Source organism: Ursus americanus, chromosome 14 (genome assembly GCF_024610735.1).
Source record: "Ursus americanus isolate L20-20 chromosome 14, mUrsAme1.1.p, whole genome shotgun sequence".
NCBI classification, from domain to species: Eukaryota; Metazoa; Chordata; class Mammalia; order Carnivora; family Ursidae; genus Ursus; species Ursus americanus.
In genome coordinates, this window is record NC_142140.1 from 58,843,660 (window position 1) to 58,866,951 (window position 23,292).

Consider the following 23,292-nt stretch of genomic DNA (forward strand, 5'->3'; position numbering starts at 1 on the left):
GCATGGGGGAGGGGCAGAGGGAGAAGGAGAGAGAGAATCTTTTTTTTTTTTTTTAAGATTTTATTTATTTATTTGACAGAGAGAGACAGCAACAGAGGGAACACAAGCAAGGGGAGTATGAGAGGGAGAAGCAGGCTTCCTGCCGAGCAGGGAGCCCGATGTTGGGCCCGATCCCAGGACCCTGGGACCATGACCTGAGCCAAAGGCAGACGCTTAACGGCTGAGCCACCCATGCACCCCATGAGCCACCGAGGCGCCCCAAGAGCTCTAGAGAGAATTTTAAACAGGCTCCATGCCCAGCATGGAGCCCAACCCAGGGCACAACTTCATGACCCTGAGATCATGACCTGAGTCAAAATCAAGGGTCACTTAACAGACCGAGCCACCCAGGTGCCCCTTTAGTGATAATTTTAATGAAAGATTTGCAACACCTCTATAGTGAAAACAGCAAAACATTGCTGAGAAAAATCAAAGATGAAAGAAAGCAAGGGAAACTATGTTCATGGAACAGGAGACTCAACGTTGTTAAAATGGCCCTACTCCGGACTGAACTGCCAACTAGAAGTAATTCCTAGAACGAGCCCATTAGGCTTTCTCAGAAACAGACAAGCTGATTCTAAAACTGACATTCAAAGATTGCGAACCTAGCCTAAATAATCTTTAAAAAGAACACTGTTAGGGGCGCCTGGGTGGCACAGTGGTTGAGCGTCTGCCTTCGGCTCAGGGCGTGATCCCGGCATTACGGGATCGAGCCCCATGTCAGGCTTCTCCGCTGGGAGCCTGCTTCTTCCTCTCCCACTCCCCCTGCTTGTGTTCCCTCTCTCGCTGGCTGTCTCTCTCTGTCAAATAAATAAAATCTTAAAAAAAAAAAAAAAAGAACACTGTTAAAAGATGTAACTGCCTTACTTTGAGACCCTCCTGGTCTACAGTAACCAGGAGAACGTGGTGCTGGAGGAGAGACAAAGAGACAGATCAACGACCCGGCGCACAGGACAGACGCACGCTAACATTTAAGCGGCTTTTGATAAAAGCACCAAGACAACCTGATGGGGGAAAACAAAGTCTTTTTAATTAATCTTGATCCCTACAAATATAAACCCCCAGCCGACATACACAAACACCCACTCACAACTGATGTTAAACCCGCACACAAAAGCTGAAACCACAGGGCTTCTTGAAGAAAACAAAGAGAATACCTTTGTGACTCGGGCAGGCAAAGATTTCCTGGACATGACCCAGAGAAGGAACCGCCAAAAATGAACTGATACACTGAAGACTTCCACCAGTGAAGGTGCCATTAAAACCACAATTAGCCGCACTACACGCAATACAGTATCTCACGGGGCACTCACAACCACGGTATGTCAAGAATGCTCACAACTCAGCAAGGAGAAGACAAACAACTCAATCTCAAAAAACAGCACATACTGGTCTCCAATAAAAGAAACCAGAGCTCCTCAGAGATGCGATGGATTCGCAGATCTGGAACATGGGAAATTCAAGACGACTCTTGGAGCACCCATGGTTCTAGAAAGTGAGGATACGCTCGGGAAGGCAGGGGCACGCCAAAGGGGCAGGGCACACACTGAGAGGGCCCCAACCGGCCAGCACAGGAACAGCATGAGTGAGGAAACAGCAGTCGTGAGTTATGGTTCACGGAATGAAGTAAACACGTTATAAGAGAATAGCTCTTCCTTACAGAAGAGCTCCAGTCAATAACCACGGAGAGAATGAAAGAGAAACTCACCTTTATCAGAACGCAGCAGTCACCCGTCGTGGCAGGTGAGAGCCACCTCTGGATGCTAAAATCAGCAGCCACAGTCCAAGGAGAAACGGCATGTTTGCACGGTGTCCAAGGATCTCCCCCAAGGTATTTATTAATTAAAAGGGGAAAAGCAGTGACTATACATCAGAGAAATGTCACCAGAGCAAGACAAAATTACAGGCCATGTGCCTCTTGCTGCACTGAGAGCCCTTATCACCAATAGATACTTCTTGTCAAACGCTTTTCGGCACCTACTCCCTGTCATTCAGAAGCAGACCACGGACATTCTGTTAGTTTGTTCATAAGGACTCCAGCACTCATCTGTAAAAGTTATGGGCTTCTTCTTTTAATGTGACCACAATGCCATGGTCACACCTAGGGAAAAACAGCATCAGGGATAGCAGGGAATTTCCTCGAACTCACACAGGGCGTCTATGGAAAACCTACAGCTTTTACCACTTCTACACAAAACTGTACTGAAGGTCCTACAATTCGGTAAAGCCAAGGAAAAGAAACAAAATCACGAAGACTGAGAGGAAGAAGTAAAACTGTCCCTACTCACAGCCAATACATGTATTTCTACAGCAAATCCTAAGAAATCTATAAGTCAGCTACTAGAATCGATAAATTGAGCAACAGGTCGTGGCTCATGTACAAACATCAACTGCATTTTTATTAGCAGCAGGCGACTGGAAAATAAGACAACACAGAATACCATCTACAGTAGTGCCGGAAGCCCGACTGTCCGGGAATAAACAGAACAAAAGGTGCCCAAGACCCACACTGAAATAACAGCACTGCTGAGAGAAATGCAGAAAGATGTATACCATGTTCATGGATTCAAAGACCCAGTACTGGAAGCCTCAGTGGCAAACCTCTACAAACGACCTATTGATTTAATGTAATTCCTAACAAAATTATGCAAAAATCAACAAGTTGACCCTAAAATGTATATGGAAATACAAAGGAGATGGAATAACCAGCAATATTTATTGTCATTATTATTATTTTTTAAGTAGGCTCCACACCCAGCATGGAGCCCAACATGGGGCCTGAACTCACAAGCCTGAGATCCAGACCTGAGCTGAGACGCAGAGTCGGACGTTTAACCTACTGAGCCACCCACAGCCCACCAAAGCAATAGTTTAAAAGAACAAAGGTGGAGAACTCACTCTGCTCAACTGTAACACTTACTCTACCGCCGAAGTAACCAAGGTTCTCTTTGGTGAAAGGATACAGACAGCGGTCAGCAGAACAGAACCAAACCTAGAAATAAGCCAACTCCCACACTGTCAACTGACTTTTGACAAAGGTGACATGGACATTCCATACAGAAAGGACAGTCTCATTAACAAATGGTGCTGGAACTAGTGGACGTCCACACATGAAACAATCAACTTCAACCCACACCTTCGTGCCATACGTAAAAATTGACTCAAATGGATGAAACAACTTAAAACAAAACCTAAACCATAAAACTTCTAGAAAGCATAGAAGAAAACCCCTGTGACCTCAGATTAGGCAAATATTTCTTAGGAGGCGAAAAACAGAAATTATAAAAGAAAAATGTGGACAAATTGGACTTTTATTAAAATTTAAGCTATCTGCTCTTCAAAAGACACTATTAAGAATATTAAGAGGTGGGGCGCCTGGGTGGCACAGCGGTTGGGCGTCTGCCTTCGGCTCAGGGCGTGATCCCGGTGTTATGGGATCGAGCCCCACATCAGGCTCCTCTGCTATGAGCCTGCTTCTTCCTCTCCTACTCCCCCTGCTTGTGTTCCCTCTCTCCCTGGCTGTCTCTATCTCTGTCGAATAAATAAATAAAATCTTTAAAAAAAAAAAAAAAAGAATATTAAGAGGTAGGTACGCCCAGGGGGCTCAGTCCATGAAGCGTCTGCCTCGGCTTGGGTCATAATCTCAGGGTCCTAGGATCGAGTCCCGCATCGGGCTCCCTGCTCAGTGGGGAGCCTGCTTCTTCCTCTGCCTGCAGCTCCCCGTTTGTGCTCTCTTGCTCTCTCTCTCTCTGATAAATAAATAAAATCTTAAAAAAAAAAAGAATATGAAGAGGTAAGCCACAGACTGAAAGAAAAGATTTGCAAGATACGCATCTGATACAAGACTGGTAACGAGAATACGTATAGAACACTTAAAATTCAATAGTAAAATCAATTCTCAAAAACAAGCAAAAGATGATGACCATCATTAGTTATTAGGAAAAGCAAATCGAAATCACAGTGAGATACCACTACACAGCTCAGATTAGCCCAGCAAAACCACACCATGTCAACAGCACATGCTGGTGTGTTGGGGAGCCACGGAATGTTCCCACACGGTCTGCAGGGTACAAAACAGGATGGTCCCTTTGGAAAACACCTGGGTAGTTCCTCTTCAAGTAAGTTGCCATAAAACCCAGCAGTCCCACTCCTGGGTATTTACCCAAAAGAAATAAAAGACATGTCTACAAAAAAAACCCCACATGAATGTTCGTAACAGCCTTAACTATAATCTCCAAAGTCGAAAACAGCCCAAACGTGGCCATCCTATGGTAGGATGAACAAACTACAGTCTATCCTACAACGGAACACGCCTCAGTAAAGAAGAGGAAAACTGACTGATACAACAGGAAGAATCTCAAAATCATGTGCTGGCTGAAAGTCAGGAAAAAAAAGGACATCCCGAACGAGTCCACGTAGGTAAAGTTCTAGAACAGGAGAAGTAACCTGCAGGGCAGGAAGCGGGCTGGCGCTGCCTGGGGACAGCGGTGGAGGGTAAGCAGGTCACAGAGGACACGAGGGACTGGCGCAGCTGATGGAGACATCTACTACTGAGGCTGCCGCACACACGCGGACACACACCTGCCTCAGCTGGAGTGTGCACCTTACCTGCGTGTGGTTTCTCGTGAGGCCATTGTATCTCGATTGCATTTTTAAAAAATACAAATACGGCAAAGAATAAAGGTGACACCTGAGTGGTGACGAGCCGGGCACCATGAGGCTGGGCGGCGGGTATGCGGGCTCCGGACACCCTCTGTCTACCACTGCATCTGTCCGGAGACGGACAGTCTCCGTCACAGGAAGTAAAACAAGAGAAAGAGCAAGAGGAGGTAACTGACTGTCTTGCCAGGGAACAAAGCCTGTCTGCAGGGACAAAGAGGAAAAAGGTGACATCGTGTTGAGACCCAGGACATGACAATCAGGCCTGTAAATGGGCAGCCCCGGGAGAAGACGAGGCCGCAGCGGACAAAGGGCTGGCTCAGCAGCTGCAGCGCGGATGCTGACCCCCAGCCACACGGGGACAAGCGCCCTACTCCGCGGATGAGAAACAGGCGCAGAGGCCGCTGGGGCACACGCCAGGCCACCTGACTCAGAGCCCTCCCTGTGAACCACGACACTCCCACTTCCTAACCAGCAGCCTTCTCTAAAAAGGACACAAATCAAACTACAGCAACTAGTTAACACTGTGATTGCTTTCAGGCCCTCCCTGCAACACCAGCACACGTCATTTCACTTAAAATCGAAAACGGTCTTGCAAGGCGGGCTTGCCTGGCTCCCAGAACCAACCAAACAGGCTTGGGCAGCTGGAGTGCCCGGGGTTCGTTGCCCAGCCACGCAGCAGGGAAAGGACTCCCATCACAGCCGGCCCTCCCATCCTGGCTGTTTCACAAGGCACCACCAGCCCAGCCCTGCCTCTGGCCACTGCACGTTCCTGCAGACATCACGGCGGGGGCCCAGGTGGTGGCTACACGGTTAAGGATTTTGAGGAAAAACACAGTGACAGAGGCCAAAGCCACACAGACACACGACCAGCTTTACTGCAGACGCTCAGAAAAGAACAGGGTTGGGGTCCCTGACCACACACTGTACAGCAAGAAGCAGTTACAGAATGGCGCCCAGCAGCCACCCGCGGCACCGGGAGGTCCTTCCAGACCCCAGGCCAGCACGGGAGAAGGCCCATTAGAAACAGAGGGGTAGGCAGCCTTCCTGCGGGTTTTGTCAAGGTCGCCCACCGGGTGGGGGGGGCGGGGGGGCGCTCTTCGCACACTCAGGAAACAAGCTAGCAAAAGGCTGTCCAGGGTCCTGAGAGAAGGAGCCATCCGTGGGAAGGCTGAGTCAGCACCAGATCCAAGGGGGAGGAGAAAGAAGCAAGGTGGTGAGGGGAGGTGGGGGAGCCCCCGGAATCCTGCCAGCTCGGGATTTCCCTCCCTTTCCACAGGAAGATCCAAGGCTCAGAGAAGCACCAAGACCTGATCGGGGCCACGGCGGACAAGCTGGACTCCTCCGACTGAGCTGTCACTGCTTCTCAAGCCTTCTTGAGGTGCTCACCGTGAGAGCCACGCAGGGCAAAGCGGGGCCAAAGGGCAGACCGTAAGCCCAGAGAGCACAGGTGGGGTGGCCTGCGTGGTGGCCCACCCCGTGAGGCCCCGCCCGCCCCGGCAGGTGCCACACTCACCGGATGGTCTCGATGATTTCATGAGCAGCATCGTGGTGTTTGTCCTGAAAGACAAAGGGACAGGGTTTACACCCTCCAGTGATGCAGGGTGCGGGGACCCGGCAGGGCCTAGCAGCCAGCCCCAGCCCAGGGCGTGAGGTGCTGCTCTGGGACCCCTGCCCACGCTGGACACACCGCCCTTGGGGAAGACCTGTTCCTGCAGCACTCCCTTCCCAGGAGGCAGTGGGCAGGGGCCTGGGATGGAGTCTTTGCCCGGACTCTCCTCTCTCCACCCCTCACCCACCGCTCTGCTGACTCCTCATCCGCCCCCGCCAGCCACTCCTACGGGCTGGAAGCCACAGACCTGGCTCTGACTTACTGAACCTCTCCAGGCCTCTGTTTCCCCATCTGTAAAATGGGGGAAATACCACTAACACAGCCATGGGGAAAACGCACATGGCCATCCTCCTGCCAGAGCACAGACACCCCCTAACCCCAGTTGATCACGGCGGGTCCCCACAGTGCGTACTGCATGGGAGCTCACTGCTGCTCCTTCCTCACAAAGGAGGCTGAGGGCTCACTCCAGGCCTCTCACTGGGGTCTGGGCAGCCAACTGACCCCAGACTTTGCAGAAACCAGGACCAGACATGTTGAGGGGCCCTTCTCCGCCCCGTCCCACTGCGGCAAGCACTGAGCCTGCGGCGCCACGGAGAGGGAGTATATACACGCCTGCTGTTACAACAGACGCCTGGGGCAAAAACCCGGTGTCCAAGCAATTCCAAGTACCCTTGTGCCCCACGCCCTGCCCTTGTCACCGCAGGGACAGCCGTGAGGACGGAGTTCTCACAGAACGGAGCTCGCCTGCTTCACACACACAACTCCATGGCTTTTCAGTACTTCCAGAGCTGTGCAAGCAATGCACTAATTCCAGAACACTCTCATCACCCCGTAAAGACCCCGTCCCCATTAGCTGTCACTCCCCCTCCCCTGGCAAACACGAATCCACTTTCTGTCTCTGTGGGCTTGCCTGTTTCTGCACATTTCACGTGAATGGAATCACACAGTGTGTGGCATTTTGTACTTTCTCAAGGCAAATGAAGAGCCAACCTTCCAGTGTTCTTAATAATACTCTCCAACCCATGCGGGACCAGATGACACGCATCCCTCGCAGTCCTGTTACTCGGATGTGGCGGAGGTGGGGGCGAGAAGGAAGGCAGGCAGCCCAGCGGCCCCAACCGAGGGGAACCTGACCAGCAACATCAGCACGCTGCCGACTCAGAAACTCGGGGTGGGGACCGCTAATGGGAACCAGCAGCCCCAAGACCTCCTGGTAAATGTCAGAAGACAACTGGGGCAGCTCTGCTGGGCACGTGAAGACAGTTTTAGCTCAACTTCAAAAGGTCTCAAAGGAACAATGGGAACTGGCCGCAAGGACAGCCTCCTCGCAGGCCATGGGCACAGCTGTCCTGAGGCCCAGCACTACCTGACCCCTGCGTTCTGGGGAAGGCACATGGAGCCGGTGGACACTCCTGGCCTCTGACACGGGAGCCCCGGCTTTGTCGGCGGGCATGCCAGCCTGCGCAATACCCTCTGGGCCCCAAGTAAGCGGGAACACACCCATGCGCTCTGATTCCCCGGGAGGGTGGACGGGAGTGAGGAGCTGGGTGACACCCACAAGGAACCAGCTTCTCTGCTCATTCAGTCTCGTCTTCACACCTCCTGGTGCATCAAACACGGAGCTCCTCTTACCTGAGCACCAGAGGAACCCAGACTGCTACCTTCAGAGTCCCCACAAACTCCTTGTGGGCATTCCCGCGTTATTTCGCGAGAGTGTTGGGAACAAGGAGGAAGCCATGATTCCTGCTGCTGGACCGCTCGCCCAGGAGCCCACACGGCGAAACACCACTGTGCCCACGTGCGGTGCCATCCCTCCACGTGGCTCGCCTGGAGGTGTCCAGGCCCATCATTGCGTGGGCCTGTCTGCTCAGCCCTTGGCCTCTAGGTCCACACCTGCCATGCGGGCACCAGTGAGGTGGAAGGTGCGACAGCAGTGGGCGGCACCCGCGGAGCTCGGGAGAGTGCGTGACACATGCAGGGGAGTGTGTGACACAACCACTGGGCTCAGGTGGTGCCAAGCCCTCCGTGTGCATGGCCAGCCATCCAATGTGCAGATGGAGAAGCTGAGCACCAACCTGCCCCAAGTGCCTCTCACGAGGCAGCGGTGGCACCCGGAGCACGGCCAGGAGACACGGCAGCACCCACCGCTTCGGTGAGAAGTGTGAAGGGTGGAGGGGAGGGCCCTTTCCCAGAATAATCACGTAAGCAAGCTGCACTTCATCAGAATGAGACAACGATGCTTCCAAGGACAGCATCAAAAAAGCTGAAAAGACGAACCACAGAATGAGAGAAAAACTGTGCAAGTCATCGCTGAGGAACAGCGTCTGTATCTGTCACAGGCACACCTTACTGGGCTGCACTGCGCAGAGAAGGGCGCTTGTCCAAGCTGAGGGCTGCGGCCACCCGGGGATGAGCGTCTCTCTCTGCACCGTGTTTCCCATGGCGTTGGCTCCCTGGGTGTCTGTGTCCCACTTTGGTAATTCTCGTGGTATTTTAAACTTTGTTATTATATTTGCGATGGCAATCTGTGATCAGTGATTCTGTCTCACTGAAAGCTCAGATGACAGTTAGCATTTTTAGCAAAGTGTTTTTTCTTTAAGGAATGTACACTTTTTTTTTTTAGACATCACGCTATTGCACACTTAACAGACTAGGGTACAACATAAATACAACTTTTACATGACTGGGAAACCAAGTAATTCACATGAGTCATTTTACTGAGACATTTTACTATAGTGGTCTGGAACTAAACCCAGAGGACCCCCAATGCGTGCCTGTGTGTATACAGAACTCGAACAACTCAAAATAAAAAGACAAACGAGGCCGCTAAATCATGAATTGACATGGTCACTGCTACAGAGAAAATACTCCAATGGCCAGCCAATAAGACCAATAAGGGAATGAAAAGACACTCCACCACCTGAGCCATGAAAGGACACAAATCAAAACCACAAGGACGGCTAGAGTCCACACGATGGACACTGAGTGTTGGGGTGGGGAAATAAGAGCCTTCACACATGGCCGGTGGGCATGTAAAATGGTCCAGCCACGTTGGAAAGCAGTCTGGCAGTTCCTCAAATGTTTAAGTGAAATTTCCACATGGTCCAGCAAATTCCACCCCTAAGTATACACCCAAAAGAAACATCACACATCCACACGAAAATCTGTGCACACACATTCACAGCGGCAGCATTCCTAATGGCCAAAAAGTGGAAACACCCCAAGTGTCCACTGACAGATGAACAGATAAACACAACCTGTCTCCCACACACGGGAACATCACTCAGCCCACACGCGCTGCCCCAGGGACGGACCCCGAGCCCACGATGCTCAGGGAGGGAACCAGACACAGAAGGCCCCACGGCGTGTGAGTCCACGTGTGTGACACGTCCAGAACAGACTCGTCCACGGACAGGAAGGGGGCTCGTGGGGGCTGGGGAGGGGGTGGGGAGTGACTGCTGATGGAGACAGTGTTTCTTTGGGGTAATGGAAGGTTCTGGAATTGATAGTAGTGATGATTGCACAACTCAGTGAATAATGCACACTCCAAATGGGTGAGTTATTTGGTATGCGAATTACACTTCAAAAAAGCTGTTAACAACAAAAACATCCGCAGAAGTAATGCCGCCTATCATTAAAAGCACCCCCACAGCGATAGGAAATACTGAGTTTGTAAGACACTCACACAACGAGCCTCTGTTGCTGTTGCACAACATTTAATGAAACCCAGGTTCACAGTATCGGCGGGAGCTCACCTGACTCCTGTACTGACCGACCCTGAGAAGCAGAGAAGACACCACGCTGTGTCACAGCGTCTACAGAAGGACCATCACACTCACACGGCACAAGGACGAGTAGCTACAGAGGTGATGAAGGAAGTTAGTCTGGACCTTTCCACCAGATCTCTCCCTCTCCCTCTCTCTCTCTCTCTCTCTCAGATCACTCGCTCTAGGGAAGCCAGCGGCCGGGTAATGAGCAGCCCCACGGAGAGGCTTGTGCAGTGAGGAGCTGAGGCCTCCCTCCCACCCGCAGCCCCGTGAGGGCGCATGAACGGCTCCTCCCGCCCCGGTGCAGCCTTCAGACGAGGCAGCCCCGGCTGGCCAATGCGCTGACCACAACCTCATGAGAGACCCCGAGCCAGGACCACCCGGCTACGTCTGCTCCTGGATGCCCAACCACAGAAACCATGAGAAAATAAATGTGTGTTGCTTTCAGCTGCTAAATTGCGGGGGGAGGGGAATTTGTTACGCAGCCACAGCTAACTGATACAGATTTTGTGTTAAGGCTGATAAGCCAGTCAGGGAGCACTGCCCCTGAGAAAAAGTGCTACAGTAACAGGACTTGATGGCGACTCTAGAAACGCCCCTGACCACGAGGGTCTGACTCAAGTCAGCACCGCAGTTACAAGACGAGCTACACAGCCCTGTGAAGCCCCTCCCGAGAGCGGGGCGGAGGCAAGCACACCCGGACAGCAGCCCTGGGCAGCCCTGAGCAGCTGCTGTGCGGCAGGCACGTGCAGATGCGGGGCTCACAACCCCCCCCCCCATCCTCACAGAAACCCGCACGGCGGCCAGGCTGACCCGTCTCACGCCAGATCCACAGACCTGGAAAGGCAGCAGTGCCTGGAATTTGATCTCATCTTGTGAGAAGATGAAATCCAGTTTCCAGTGCTTTAAAAGCAGAAAAAAGGAAGAAAAAAAGTTTACAACTGGGCCTCCAAAGGTCTCAGAATGATCCTTTCAGACTGGCCAGCTGCCACCAGTGGCCCTGAGATGTGTAATTTAAGATGTGCCGATCACCATAAATGATTCAGGAACTCCGACTTCGTGGATGCAGCCTCTCCTTACTGCTCCACAGGCCTTCAGGAGAAAGACGCCAGAAGCCACCCGGAAGGTTAGACTGAGAACAGCCCCTAGGAAGCCTGGATTCATGAGCAGCCCTTGTCTTGTGACCCAGGGACACCCCCTTGTCTCCTGCTCCATCACAGGAGCCCTGGAACCCGGGGCTTATGCCCCAACCCTGCTGTCCTCACAGGGACCCCTCCACACACACATAGCCCATGTCCCCAGCCTGGCGCTGGCCACAGGAGGAACGCTGTCTGCAGAGTCGGGGACTGACCCACTCTCTCAGAGCATCCACACGGAGCAGCTGAGAGGCTCTTCCACATGAACCCTGTTTAGCGAATGCAGCTAACTGGGAGAGCGGGCACTGGGCACCAGGCTGTGCTAGGCCCTCCACCTCGGGGAGCACGTGAAAACGTCCGTGACAAGCACAACTTGTTCCTGCCCTTACACTGCACACCACATGGGGGCAGTCGTCACACCCAGAGAGGACACGAAACTCTATCCCTGCAACTACCACTCGCCTCCTCATCTCCGGCGGCAGCGTGTCCTCAGCACTCCCAGCACAGACGGTGCGTGCAGGGCACACGCACAGAGGGACAGAGCATGTGGAGAGCCCCCGCTGCCTCCCTTGCCCAGGCCCGGCCCCCTCTTGCACCGAGGACAAACCTAAGAATAAGCACCCAGGACAAGAACTTAAGGTCTGGCTCTGCCACCAGCCTGTCCCCTGCAGGTTTGCAGTCCCCCCTCTCAGCACAAGAAGTGTAGACAGGAGGGTCTTTGAGATGCCCTCCGCAAGGGCACGAGCCCAGGCTCCCGAGCATTCAGACCTCCCGCACTCTAAACGTCTGCACAACTGCAGGGGTGTTGGTGCTGGGGGTGCACAGTGAGAGACGGGCTGCCAAGGCAAGGGGAGACCAAGAGGTGAACGGAGGGGCGCGTGCACGGGGAACCCGTCTGCCAGCTCCATTCTCCTGACTCCCATTTGCAACAAGAATGACACCCAGGGAGTGCCCTCTACTACCATCAGGAATCACAGCCGATCGCAGAACCCAAGAGGTCCTCTGAGGCAGGGGTCTCACACTGCGCCAAGCCATCAGAATCCCCTGGAAGGCTCCTGAGCACAAATGGGGCCCACCTACAAAGTTTCAGATTCAGATCGGGGTCTGGGAATCTGCATCTGTAACAAGTTCCCAGGTGAGGCAAAGGCTGCTAGCCCTGGGACCCCACTCGGAGAGCCACCGCCCTGAGGAAACCGTGACGTGGGAATTGCCATGGACAGGAAGGTGATGTGCGAACAGAGCTCTAAGGAGTGGAGAAGGACAGAGAATGAAGGTGGGGTGATGGGACATGGCAGGAGGCCTGCTGTTGTCTGTCCGTCTCAGTGGCAGGGCTTTGACTGCAGAGATCTGGTTGGAGTGAAGGACACAGTGCACAATCAATGGGCGTCCAGAACTCAGCCCGGGAGGAAGACCAGAGGGCCGCAGCCACAGAGCCCAGTGGGGTGGAGAGCACAGGGCCTGGGGGCCTGGCTGGGGTGCTCAGCCTCATCTATCCGCCTGTGTGCCGGTGCACCTGGGACCGGGGGCAGGGAGCAGTGGTGAGGACGGCAGACCGGCACGATGTGGCACCCCTAGGACCTCAGCATCACGAAGGGAAAGAAAGGCTTTCATGGGAAAATGAGCAAGCTCACACGTGGCTGCAGAGCGTGACGCCAGCTGCATCCACAGCCTGCCCCAGAGGTCTGCACTCCCCCAGCAAGGACAGAGCAGAGTGGCAGCGATGGGGCGCCTGCCCTGTGGGCTCCGGGAAGGCGGTGGAAGCAAGCCCCACCAACCACACCTGAGGACAGGCCACGGCCGAGGTGTGCGCGATGGACACGGGCCTCATAGAGGAACGCAAACACGGAGCACTGCGCCCAGTCAGGGCTGTCACAGGCGGGGGTGCCAGGCATAGCCAAGTGGTCTGGGTCTCCAGCCAACAGACTCCAAAGAAGCAGCTGAACAAAGACACCGACATGGAAGCATCTCGGGGCTGCTGGAGGGGCTGGATGGTAAGACACAGGAAGACTGTGAAGAACAGAATGTTTGGGTCCCCCAGATCCACATGCTAGAGCCCTGACCCCCTGTGGTGTGGTACTAGGAGACACGGCCTTTGGGAGGTGATTAGGGTTAGGTGAGGACAAGAAGGTGGGAATCCCCTGTGGGATTAGTGCCCCTGTAAGGGGATGAAGGGACCAGAGCACGCTCTCCACATCACGTGAGGACACCGCGAGGGGGCGGGGCTGCAGCCAGTAAGTGGGCCCTCCCCAGGCACGGACCCTGCAGGCACCGTGGTTTCCGACTGCCAGCCTCCGGGGCCCTGAAAAATCAGTGTCTGCGGTTCAAGCCACTCCCGTGGTATCCCATTTTACTGCAGTCCATGCAAACTGAGACAACGACCCACAGGGCACAAACTATACAGCCAGTGCTCACAGGGTGACCCAGGAGGAAGGGAGGTGACGAGGAGCTGGCCAAGAAGGAGCACGCCTCTCGGCCGAAGGCAGGAAGGAGGACACAGGTGGAAAAGCAGAAGTCCAACCCAAAGTGGCAGCCGGGAAGGTGGAATTTCAGCCGGCAGCAGCACACGGTGCCGAAAATGGCCACACACAGTAGTTCCTGACAAAATGCACTTCTGCGGCTGGCCCAGGAACCCTGGAGCGGACGAGGCAGCCAGGCTCTGAACCGAGGTGCCGGCACTCTCCGAGGCGGCTGCCCACACCCGGCGGGAAAGTGCGCACAGCCCAGAGGCCTCCCTCCTCCTAAGAACCCACGTGGAGAGACGGGCCCTCGGAGCAGCAGCGAGGGCTGGCCAGGCCACGGCTCCTTCACGGTCTGAAATCCAGGTTTGCACGACCATGTCTCAGCACTGGTTCTCTCCTCCACAGGACTCTGAAAAGGAACGAGGCTCCCTGGAAGAATGGCTGATTCCAGGCTGGGCCCGAGGACACACAAGATGAGCCTGGACATCCTGCACACCAGGCAGCAAAGATGTGGTCCCGAAGGGGCGCAGGCAGGCCCGGGGCCCAGGAGGAAGCCTAGAGGCGCTCCCGGGGGCCAACTCCAGAACGTGAGCGACGAGGCCCTCACCAACTGGACCATCACCTGCAGAACGCAGTGCACGTGGGGGCTGGACACGTGTGAGTGAGGGAGTGGGGGGCAGCCACAGGTGTTCCAGAGAGGAACTGCGGTCAATATGAGAGTGTGGTGAAGGAAAGGAGAAAGCCCCACGACGCAGGGGCTGCGGTGACTGCTGCAGTCAAGGCCGCCCAGGGTCCCGGACAGCCTCGACGCACCCCTCCCCGGGGGAGAGGGGAAAGTAGCAGCAACCTGACCCTGGACGGGGGAGGGACCCGGCGCTGCCGCCTCGACCAGGGCTCAGGGTCAGCACCATCCGCAGAAGACGCACAGACCCAGCGGCCTCAGAGGTGATGGCCGAGGCGTCACAGCGTCCACCTGTGGGACTCCTGCCAAGAACGCACGACAGCTTCCAACCCCGCATCAGGACCCCTGCATGGTGGGCAGGTCATGACAGGTGCTGGGCTTTCCTGAAATGTCAGGGACCGCCACAGGTTAGAGCTGAGGACACACAACCACTAAACACTAAGGGGACCCTGGGCTGGACCTGAGCAAACAGGGACATGGGAGGTGGAGTCCTGAGTCTCCTCAGTGCTGAGCCCCGGCTTAGATCCTGGTGCCACGGGCAGCTGAGTGAGGGGTATAGGAACTCTGTTCTATTTGTGCAGCACGCTCTTCTGTCTAAAATCCTCTCCAGCGACGCCTGGGGGGCTCAGTCGGTGAGGTGAAGCTCAGGTCATGACCTCAGGGTCCTGGGATGGAGTCCCCCGTCGGGCTCCCTGCTCGATGGGGAGTCTGCTTCTCCCTCTCCTCCCCACTTGTGCTCTCTGTTGCTATCTTTCTCTCTCTGATAAATAAATAAAACCTTAAAAAAAAAGAATAAAAATAAAAATGAAAAAAATCCTTTCCAAGTGCAAAAACGTTGCACAGGAAGATCAGACACAGAAAGTTCTTCAAATGCAGACAAACCAGAAAGGTGCCGTCAAGGTTCACAGGTGCTCTGGGCACACGCACGTCCCTCAGCCCGCCCCCGCCCCGAGAAGGCCCTCCTTTCCAGCTGATGGAAATGCCGCCTGCTGCCTCCTCATCCGGCAGGAACACTATAAACATACACATAACACACTCGGGCACCCGGACGACTGAGTCAGGGAAGCAGACAACCCTTGATCTCAGGGCCGTGAGTTCAAGCCCCACAAAGAACCAATACAGCTCACTTTAAAAAGTAAAAAATAAAAAAAGCAAAAACAAGAAAAAGAAAAAACAGAGCATACCTGAAGTCTTCTGAATATCTTAATAATTCCATGAATTTTACAGTATCTTTCCCCCACTAAAATTTTATATTCCTCAACTCAGAAATAAGGAAATCTGCAACATAATACCCACAATTAGGAATGTAATAGATCACAGCCTGAATCTGTTTAAACATCTCAAAACAACGTGGTCAATTTGCTATCTTAATAATCACCTTAAGTTCCATCCGGAAGCTGCGCTTTCACAGATATTACGACATGGCCCTGTGACAAAATAAACACTCATTCCCGATCACTTTAAAACAGAGTGCGCCACTTTGGTCTAAGTTCATGGTTAAGCTGAGCAGGGGGAGCAAATTACCAATTCAACCATTTATAGTGACAGCATCTTTTCCAGTTCAAATAAGCAAGAACCCAAAAAGACAGGCCATGTGTACAAACGAGAAAGAGCAAAAAACAATAAGAAGTCTGGTGTGGGAGGGTATTAACGCACCCCGGAGGTCTGCCTGGAGGGGAAGGAAGGTCACTGTGCAGTGCCCAGAGCAGGCAGGGAGAGTCTGGGGGCTCCGCCGAGGCAGAGAACAGCTACTGAAGGTGCTCTGGGAGGTGAACAAGGGGTCAGGTCTGTGGTTCACACTTAGCCCTCAGGACAGAGTGCAGAGCAGGCAGGGCGAGAGGCCAGGGACCGGGGGCAGGCTGCCTCGGGCCGGGCAAAGATGGCAGCTCGGGCGGGCGAGGGCGCTCCTGTTCACACGTGGTTAGCCATCCAACGGCATTAAACCAAGCATGGAGCCCTCGTGCAGGAAGGCCTGCAGTCTGCAAGAACAGGACTCGGGACTTGTCCTCTCTGTGCATGGCTCCCTCACCCGTGCACCGGACCCTGCGGGGACACACCTGCGCTGGAAAGCCCTCCTGTTTGTGCTGGTCCTTCTCCCAGACCTCCGTTCTCGACCGGCTGGGTCTTCGGACACCACACACCCACACAGTGACAGATGTGCACAGGGGACACAATCTCCCAGCTCACAGCCCTAGTGTCTACGCAGCAATGGGTGCCCCAGGGGGCTCTGGGCCTGCTGTCCGCGGTAGGAGGCGGCACGGGGAGAGAAGGGGCCAGTTACAGTGACTGTGGTCACACTGGGGCCACCTGCTTCGGCTGCGTGACGGGGAATAAGACACTACCCCACGATGAAGCACGGTGCCCATGAGAGCACCAAATGCACTCCCCCGAGCTGCAGAAGAGTCAAGTTCACCCAGTCACTGCTTTTGAGCTTCACTAGTTTTAAGGACTAACATGGTCCCCGAAATAATGTCACACTGCAGAGGGGCCAGAACGAGATAACTTGTCTCGGGGGAGGAGGGAGCCGAGCCAACCACTCACCTGTGACGCATGCCGGCTCTCAGGGAATGTTTCTGCTCTATGACGACAGCCAGCAATGACTCACCAGGAAGGAGGGCTTGGCGCCTGCCCCCACCTCCACCGCACCCCTCTCCACGGGGCCACGCTGCCCAGTGCCAACTCTGACACACAGGGCTGCTCAGAGGACAGGGCCACATCTAAAAGCACCCGGCCCCTGAGCCCTGCAGCCCCCAGCTCTCCGGGGCAAGGGAGTCCGGCCCAGCGCCATCCCAGCAGCACGCCAGGCCTGCGCTATGGCCGCCGGCAAGTGACCACGAAGCAGCGCTCCACGCAAGAATCCACACGCGAGCCCCACGAGGGAGGCGCTGCGGGAGGCAGGGCGGGCCACGGGGATCCCCCGAGGCTGTAAATACAGCTGGGGGAGGGAAGAGGGAAAGCGGGAGTGCGTGATAAAGAGACCCCAAGCATGGTCTGAGGGGCCACGCACAGCACGTGTGGCGGCATGGACACCCAGCCTCCTGCACGAGCCGGCCAGAAGGCCGGAGCAGCAGGGCCCGTCAGACCTCACTCAGGCGCAGACTCGGTCCCACACAGCGCTGGACGCTGTGCTCAGTGGACTCCACTGACCAGGGGTCCAGAAGAAGAAACCCCCACAAGGAAGGAGTCTGGAGCTGCGCCATCCTAGCAGCAGCCACTGGCCACCTGGTCCATCCACGTAGGGGAACGTCACTCAGACGCATGCAGGAGCGCGGCGCCCACCCGCACTGCCCGGGGACGGACGCCGAGCCCACGACGCTCAGGGAGGGAACCAGACACAGAAGGCCCCGCGGCGTGTGAGTCCATGTGTGTGACACGTCCAGAACAGGCTCCTCCACGGACAAGAAGGGGGCTCGTGGGGGCCAGAGGCTGGAGAGGGGACGGGGGGTGACTGCTGATGGGGTGAGTTTCCTTCTGGGTTGATGGAATTTTCTGGGACTAAAGGTGGCAGTTGTACAACCCTGTGAATGGACTGGTCTGTGACACTGTACTTTAGGTGGACAGATGGAGTGGTGTGTGAATTATATCACAATAAAGCTGTTACTTATAAACAAAACTCATAAGCCCCAGCACTGTCCCTGCACTCCTGTTGATTGTCCTCCTAGTCCCTTCCTGTGTCCCCTACCCGCCCAGCCCCTGTGCCTGGCCTCCTGTACCCAGCACATCTGGGGCAGACAACCCCAACCCCCAGACCAGGTATGCAGCCCAGCATCCGCCCCTCAGAGGGAGAGCAGACCCAGCCGCAGTGAGCCACACACAGACCAGGGGAAACAACCCTGTTCACCCCTTTAAACAGATCACAGCAAAACAGCCGTCCAGAGCAGAAACCTGAGCCCCACGGGGCCTCCTGTGGTCCCGCAGGCCACACTCCCCCCACCAGCACCTGTGCCCTACCACAAAACCCAGAAAGCTCTGTCCCCCAACTCCTAAAAAGAAGTGTTGGGTTTCTAAATGACAAAAGTGTTATCAGAGTGGATGGATATCCATCACTCACCCCGGCCGCATCTGGAGTGAAGCTAAGGCTTTCTGCACACTAGCCCACACCCCCTCAAAACTAGCTGAGGGAAACTCAAGCCAAAGTCTCTCTAGAGAGGAGAAACTGAGCCTTAGGGCGGGTGCACAGTAAAGCTCAGAGCCCTTGACCTCCTAACCTCCACTGGCAGCACCCCAGGTGCCACACAACAGCCAGGGAGAGGGGCTGGTGCTGCACACGAGAGAGGGCCCATAGGCTCGGAACTAGAAGCACGATGCAGGGGGGGGGGGAGACTGTGGTCAGGAAGGGAAGGAGTTGGAGAGCATGGAGCAGGGAATGGCAAGGCACTGAGGGGCATGCCAGAGCCACATGTGGGCTATGCAGTGGCACAGTGACACCCCGGCACTCCCCAAAAGGCGGCAGGTCCTTGGCGAATACCTGCAGAATCAATGCCACGGCCTGGGCTAGCAGGAGCCCCCGCTGGTGGGAACTGTGGGGACAGCTCAAGCAGACAGAGAAAGCAAGAGAGAGGCTTCTGGAAGTACAACCCGGAGCAAAAGGAAGGAAACAGGAACATTATTCCCACAGCTAGGGAGACCCAGGCACACTTTACAGGGGAAGTCAGGCAGAATAAAGTTTCCCAAAAGAGAAGCATGGGGCCCAGGACCCAACTGCTCCAGAGGCAGAACCTTGGCAGCCCGCAGGTCCCCATACTCAAAAGAGGACCCCAAAACGCTCTGTATCTTGATTATACTGATGCCAACAATATACTCATCTTGCTCTCTGGTCCTAAGATACCACCACTGGGGGAAGCTGGATAAGGAGAACATAGGCTGCCCTTGTTATTTTTCTTTCTTTTCTTTTCTTTTCTTTTCTTTTCTTTTCTTTTCTTTTCTTTCTTCCTTCCTTTCTTTCTTTCTCTTTCCCCCTCTCTCTCTTTCTTAGATTTATTTATTTGAGAGAGACAGCACAGGGCAGAGGGAGAGGGAGAGAAGCTCTGAGCACAGAGCCCAAGTGGGGGCTCAATCTCACGACCGTGAGATCATGACCTGAGCCGAAACCAAAAGTTAGACCCTTAACCGACTGAGCCATCTAGGCGCCCCTGTTATTTCTTACGGCTTTGAGTGAATCTACGATTACCTCGAAATTAATAGTTTAAGAAAAGAAAGGGCAGAGCTCCCAGAGGGACACTGGGCAGGGAGATCCCCTGCAGCTCTGCCACTACCTCCCTAGTGAATATTCCAAGTTCCCACTCCCTCCGTCTCCTACCCGTCCGGAACAGAGTACCCGCTGGCATTCGGATCCTAGGGACAAGACTATGAAAACTAACAGCCGCATATGACATACAGGCTTTTCTGATTATCCCTCTCCCCTTTAAAGTAGCTACTCCACCCACACAAGGTTGGCTAAGGGTTAATCTGCCTTCCACCTGAGTGAGGATTAGGCAGAAGGCTCACACAAGCATCAGAAAATATTTTCTGAGTCACAGGGAGGGATGGCTCACTCTACCCACCCACTCATCCCCCTGCATAAAGGGCATGACTGCTCAGAGGGCATTCATCAGAGGATCGTGGGCTCCCCGGGAGGAAGCTGAAGGCGGGGACAGTCACGCTGGGGCTGTTCCCCCCGCCCACAGGCTTAATAAGTCATGGAGGGGATGGACCACTCCACGCCCTCGCAGGTTCTTGCCCTGCCGCCAGGCAGCCAAAAATACCACTACCTCCCTTCCAGCTGGGACCTGGTTTTCCCACTAAGACAAGGGCCACCTTGAACTATAGGTGGGTATCCAAGAACCCTAAGTCGTGGAAGCAACAAAACTCAGCCACCCCTCCCCCCACCAACCTTCCCTCCTATTTGTCAATTTCCCAAAAAAGCCTGTTTCTGACCCTGGACATTTCCCAGTGTGGGTGGTTGTGGTGTTGGCACTTCCTCCTACAGATGCCTCCACCTCCAAGAAGCCACCCACACCTCCCCCAGGGCAAACCCAACAGCCCCTCCTTCCAGGACCACCTTAGCCGACAGCTACGTAAGTGGCACCATAACTGCTGAACTTTTGTGTTTATAGATCTCCTACCTCCCTACGTTTACAAGTCTCCTGAGGATGACAATACTGTCTGCTGTCTTCTGCCTCCCCAGGAACACTGGAAGCATCCAGTAAGTGCTGGGAAAATGAATGGGCCCAAGAAGAAACAGGCCTAGTCATCCTGCACACGCAGTCCAATGATAATCTGACCTTCTGAAAAGTTAACTTATGAAGTCATCCGTTTTCTTAATGTAGTCATCATTGAATCATCACAAAATATGAACCCTTCTGAAAGTACTGCCCCTCACTTCCCACGAGAAAGCAAACTTCGTGAGTAGGGATGCGGAAAGTCAATAGACATCACTACAAAGCTGTAGCAAGAGTGTCGCTTGCCACTGTAGCTAGCTGAGGATTTCACGGGGCCCGCCTGCCCACTGGCCTGGCAGTGGGACAACCACACCAGGAAACGGCCTGCCAACGTCAGGCAGAGTGCCTGGCCAGGCGGGCAGCACAAGCCCGTCCCCCTGCCAAGCAAGGTCCCGGCCAGTGAGGGAAAGACACTCCGCAGTTCAGAGCCAGCGACCACTAGAAAGCGGGTCCGCCAGGCGCAACACAGAAGGCCTTGTTTATACCAGGTACAAATCGCTGTGGGCCTTGCTCTGCTCCAAATAAAAGATGGTGGTGATGGGGACACTGTGGCTGTCTCTGAATGAACTTTCACCTTCGTATCCAGGGCCTGGACAGTGGGTCACAGTGCATTTCCTCACTCTTCCAATACCCAACAGTGCCAATCTGGGAGATGCACAAGAGACACACAGCGGCACAGGCCTCACCGTACTCCCCCGAATGCTTCCCAAGGTGAGAAATCAAGTTCACGTAGAAACCTGCCCCCACACGCTCATAGCAGCTTTATTCCTAACCCCCCCCCCAAACTGGAAACATCCCACAAGGCCACCAGTGGCCAGTGAAACAGGGAAATGAAAAGATGGAATAGGACACCGCAGTAAAAAGGAGGGACTTCTGATACCCACAGCAACATGGAGAAGTCTCAGAAATGCCCTGTTGGGCCAGAAAGCTGCCTGCTGTGGATTCCAGTTATCTGACTTTCTGGAAAAGGCAAGACTGTAGGGGGAGAGAGGAAAGAGCTGAGCTGGTGGAAGGGCACTGGGAGGGCTGACCGGATCCGTCTGCGGCCTCATTAGGACGGACCTGTCAAAACTCCGGAGCTGCACCGTGCTAAAAACAGTGATCGTCCTGCGTGCTAGCTAAGGATTAAAAAAAATCACTCAATTTTAAAGAATGCGCTGGCCAGCCAACTGGTGCATGCGGAGCGCTGTCACAAGGGCGGAGGGAGGCGGAGGCCGGTGGAACGGTTGGAGTTTTGAAGGTTCTCCCCACTTTCGTCACCTTGGACGTCGGTCTCCCCGCCCTGCCCACTGCTCAGGCGGCCGGACAGACACACACACACACACACACACCGGCGCTGCCAGCCGGAAAAGCCAGCGCCCGGGCTCGACCTCGCCTCCGGCCGCAGGATGAACAAAAATAGAAAGCTCCGGTGCGCGCGGCGGGCTGGAAACCGCGAAACCCTCCGACCGCGGAGGAGCCGGGGCGGGCAGCCAACACCAGCTCCCGGGCGGTCGCCGCGCCCCGACCCCGCCCCCGGCCGCGACGTTTCCAAAAACTGACACACACGGAGCGCGCGTGAGGGGCGGGGCGCGCGGGCTTCCCCGCCGGGTGCCCCGGAGGCCCCTGTCCCCCCGCCGGGCGTCCGCGCCGAAGGGCGCCCCGAAGACGCCCGCCCAAGGCGCCCGCCGCGCTCCCACTCCCAACGGCACCCTGTCCGGTCCGAGCGGCCCCGGGGACGCGGACACCCGCGCCGCGCCGCCCACCCGCGCCCCCGCGGCTCCGCAGCCGCCCCGGGGCCGCCCCGGTAAATTTCCGCTCGGCCTGTCATTCTCCGAGGGTCACTCGGGAGCGGGGGACAGAACGGCCCCGGACCCCGGGTCCGGCCAGCCCGCCCACCCCCCCCCCGTCACGGGGACGGAACACAGCGCGGGGACCAAAGAGCCGAGCACACTGACAGCGCCAGACCCCAACGACCCCACGCAGGGCAACCCCGAATGTCAACACACACCAGCCCGAGAGACCCCCCGGACCCGGACCCGGCAACGGCAGCCCCGCGCCCCGCCGCCCCGCAAACGGCCGCGGGCAGCGCCGCCGAGCGGCAGGGCGCCCCCGGAGGGGGGCTCCTCGGGACCCCGGCGGCCCCGTCCGCGGGCGGGCGCGGCGCACCGCGGGGCCCGGGCCGGGGGGCAGGGGGACTGTGGGGCGCGGGGGCGGCACTCACGTAGACCGGCAGCGGCCACGGGTAGACGGCGGGCTCGGCCCCCACGGGCGACTTGAGCCTCAGCTCCAGCTTCTCCCCCATGTCGGCGCGCGCGGCCGCCGCACCATGCTAGTCGGGCGGTTGGGGGAGGGGCGCGGCGCCGCCGGCGGGGGGCGGGGCGGCGGGCGGAGGAGGGCGGGCGGGAGGGCGGGAGGCTGAGGGGAGAGGGGGGGCCTGGCCTGGGCCTCGGCCGCCGCCGCCGCCGCCGCCGCCGCCGCCGCCGCGCTCCCGTCCGGCCCCCGGCTCCTCTTTGTGGTCACAGGCCCGGGGCCTCCAGCGCCGCCGCCATCTTGGGCCGGCGTGAGGCGAGCACAATGAGCCGGGGGCCGGACCGAACCATTCGCCGCGCGCGCGCGGGGGGAGCCCGGCACGAGGAGGCGGCGCGCGCCCGCTGCCCCGCCCGCCGCGCCGCGCGCGGCCCCCCCGCCGCCCCGCCCCGTGGACTCGCCCACACGCACGCACGCACGCACGTCCTCGGCTGCCCTCGGCCTCCCCC

At 56.1% G+C, this 23,292-nt stretch overlaps 1 protein-coding gene across 7 annotated transcripts in view; it reads right to left on the bottom strand.

The window, feature by feature from the left end:
- Nucleotides 1-23,086, bottom strand: part of DOT1L (DOT1 like histone lysine methyltransferase) — a 66,547-nt gene extending 43,461 nt beyond the window's left edge. For 2 of the 7 annotated variants that reach the window (XM_087867427.1, XM_045800114.2), the window contains exons 1-2: nucleotides 22,758-23,085; nucleotides 6,215-6,258 (exon numbers count right to left, since the gene is read on the bottom strand). In XM_087867427.1, the coding sequence (XP_087723553.1) occupies nucleotides 6,215-6,258; nucleotides 22,758-22,838 (125 nt within the window). In that variant the 5' untranslated portion in view covers nucleotides 22,839-23,085. Of the gene's footprint in view, nucleotides 1-6,214; nucleotides 6,259-22,757 lie in introns of all 7 variants that reach the window. The other 5 variants (XM_087867432.1, XM_087867431.1, XM_087867428.1 and 2 more) reach the window with 4 other exon arrangements.
- Nucleotides 23,087-23,292: the final 206 nt, after the last annotated feature.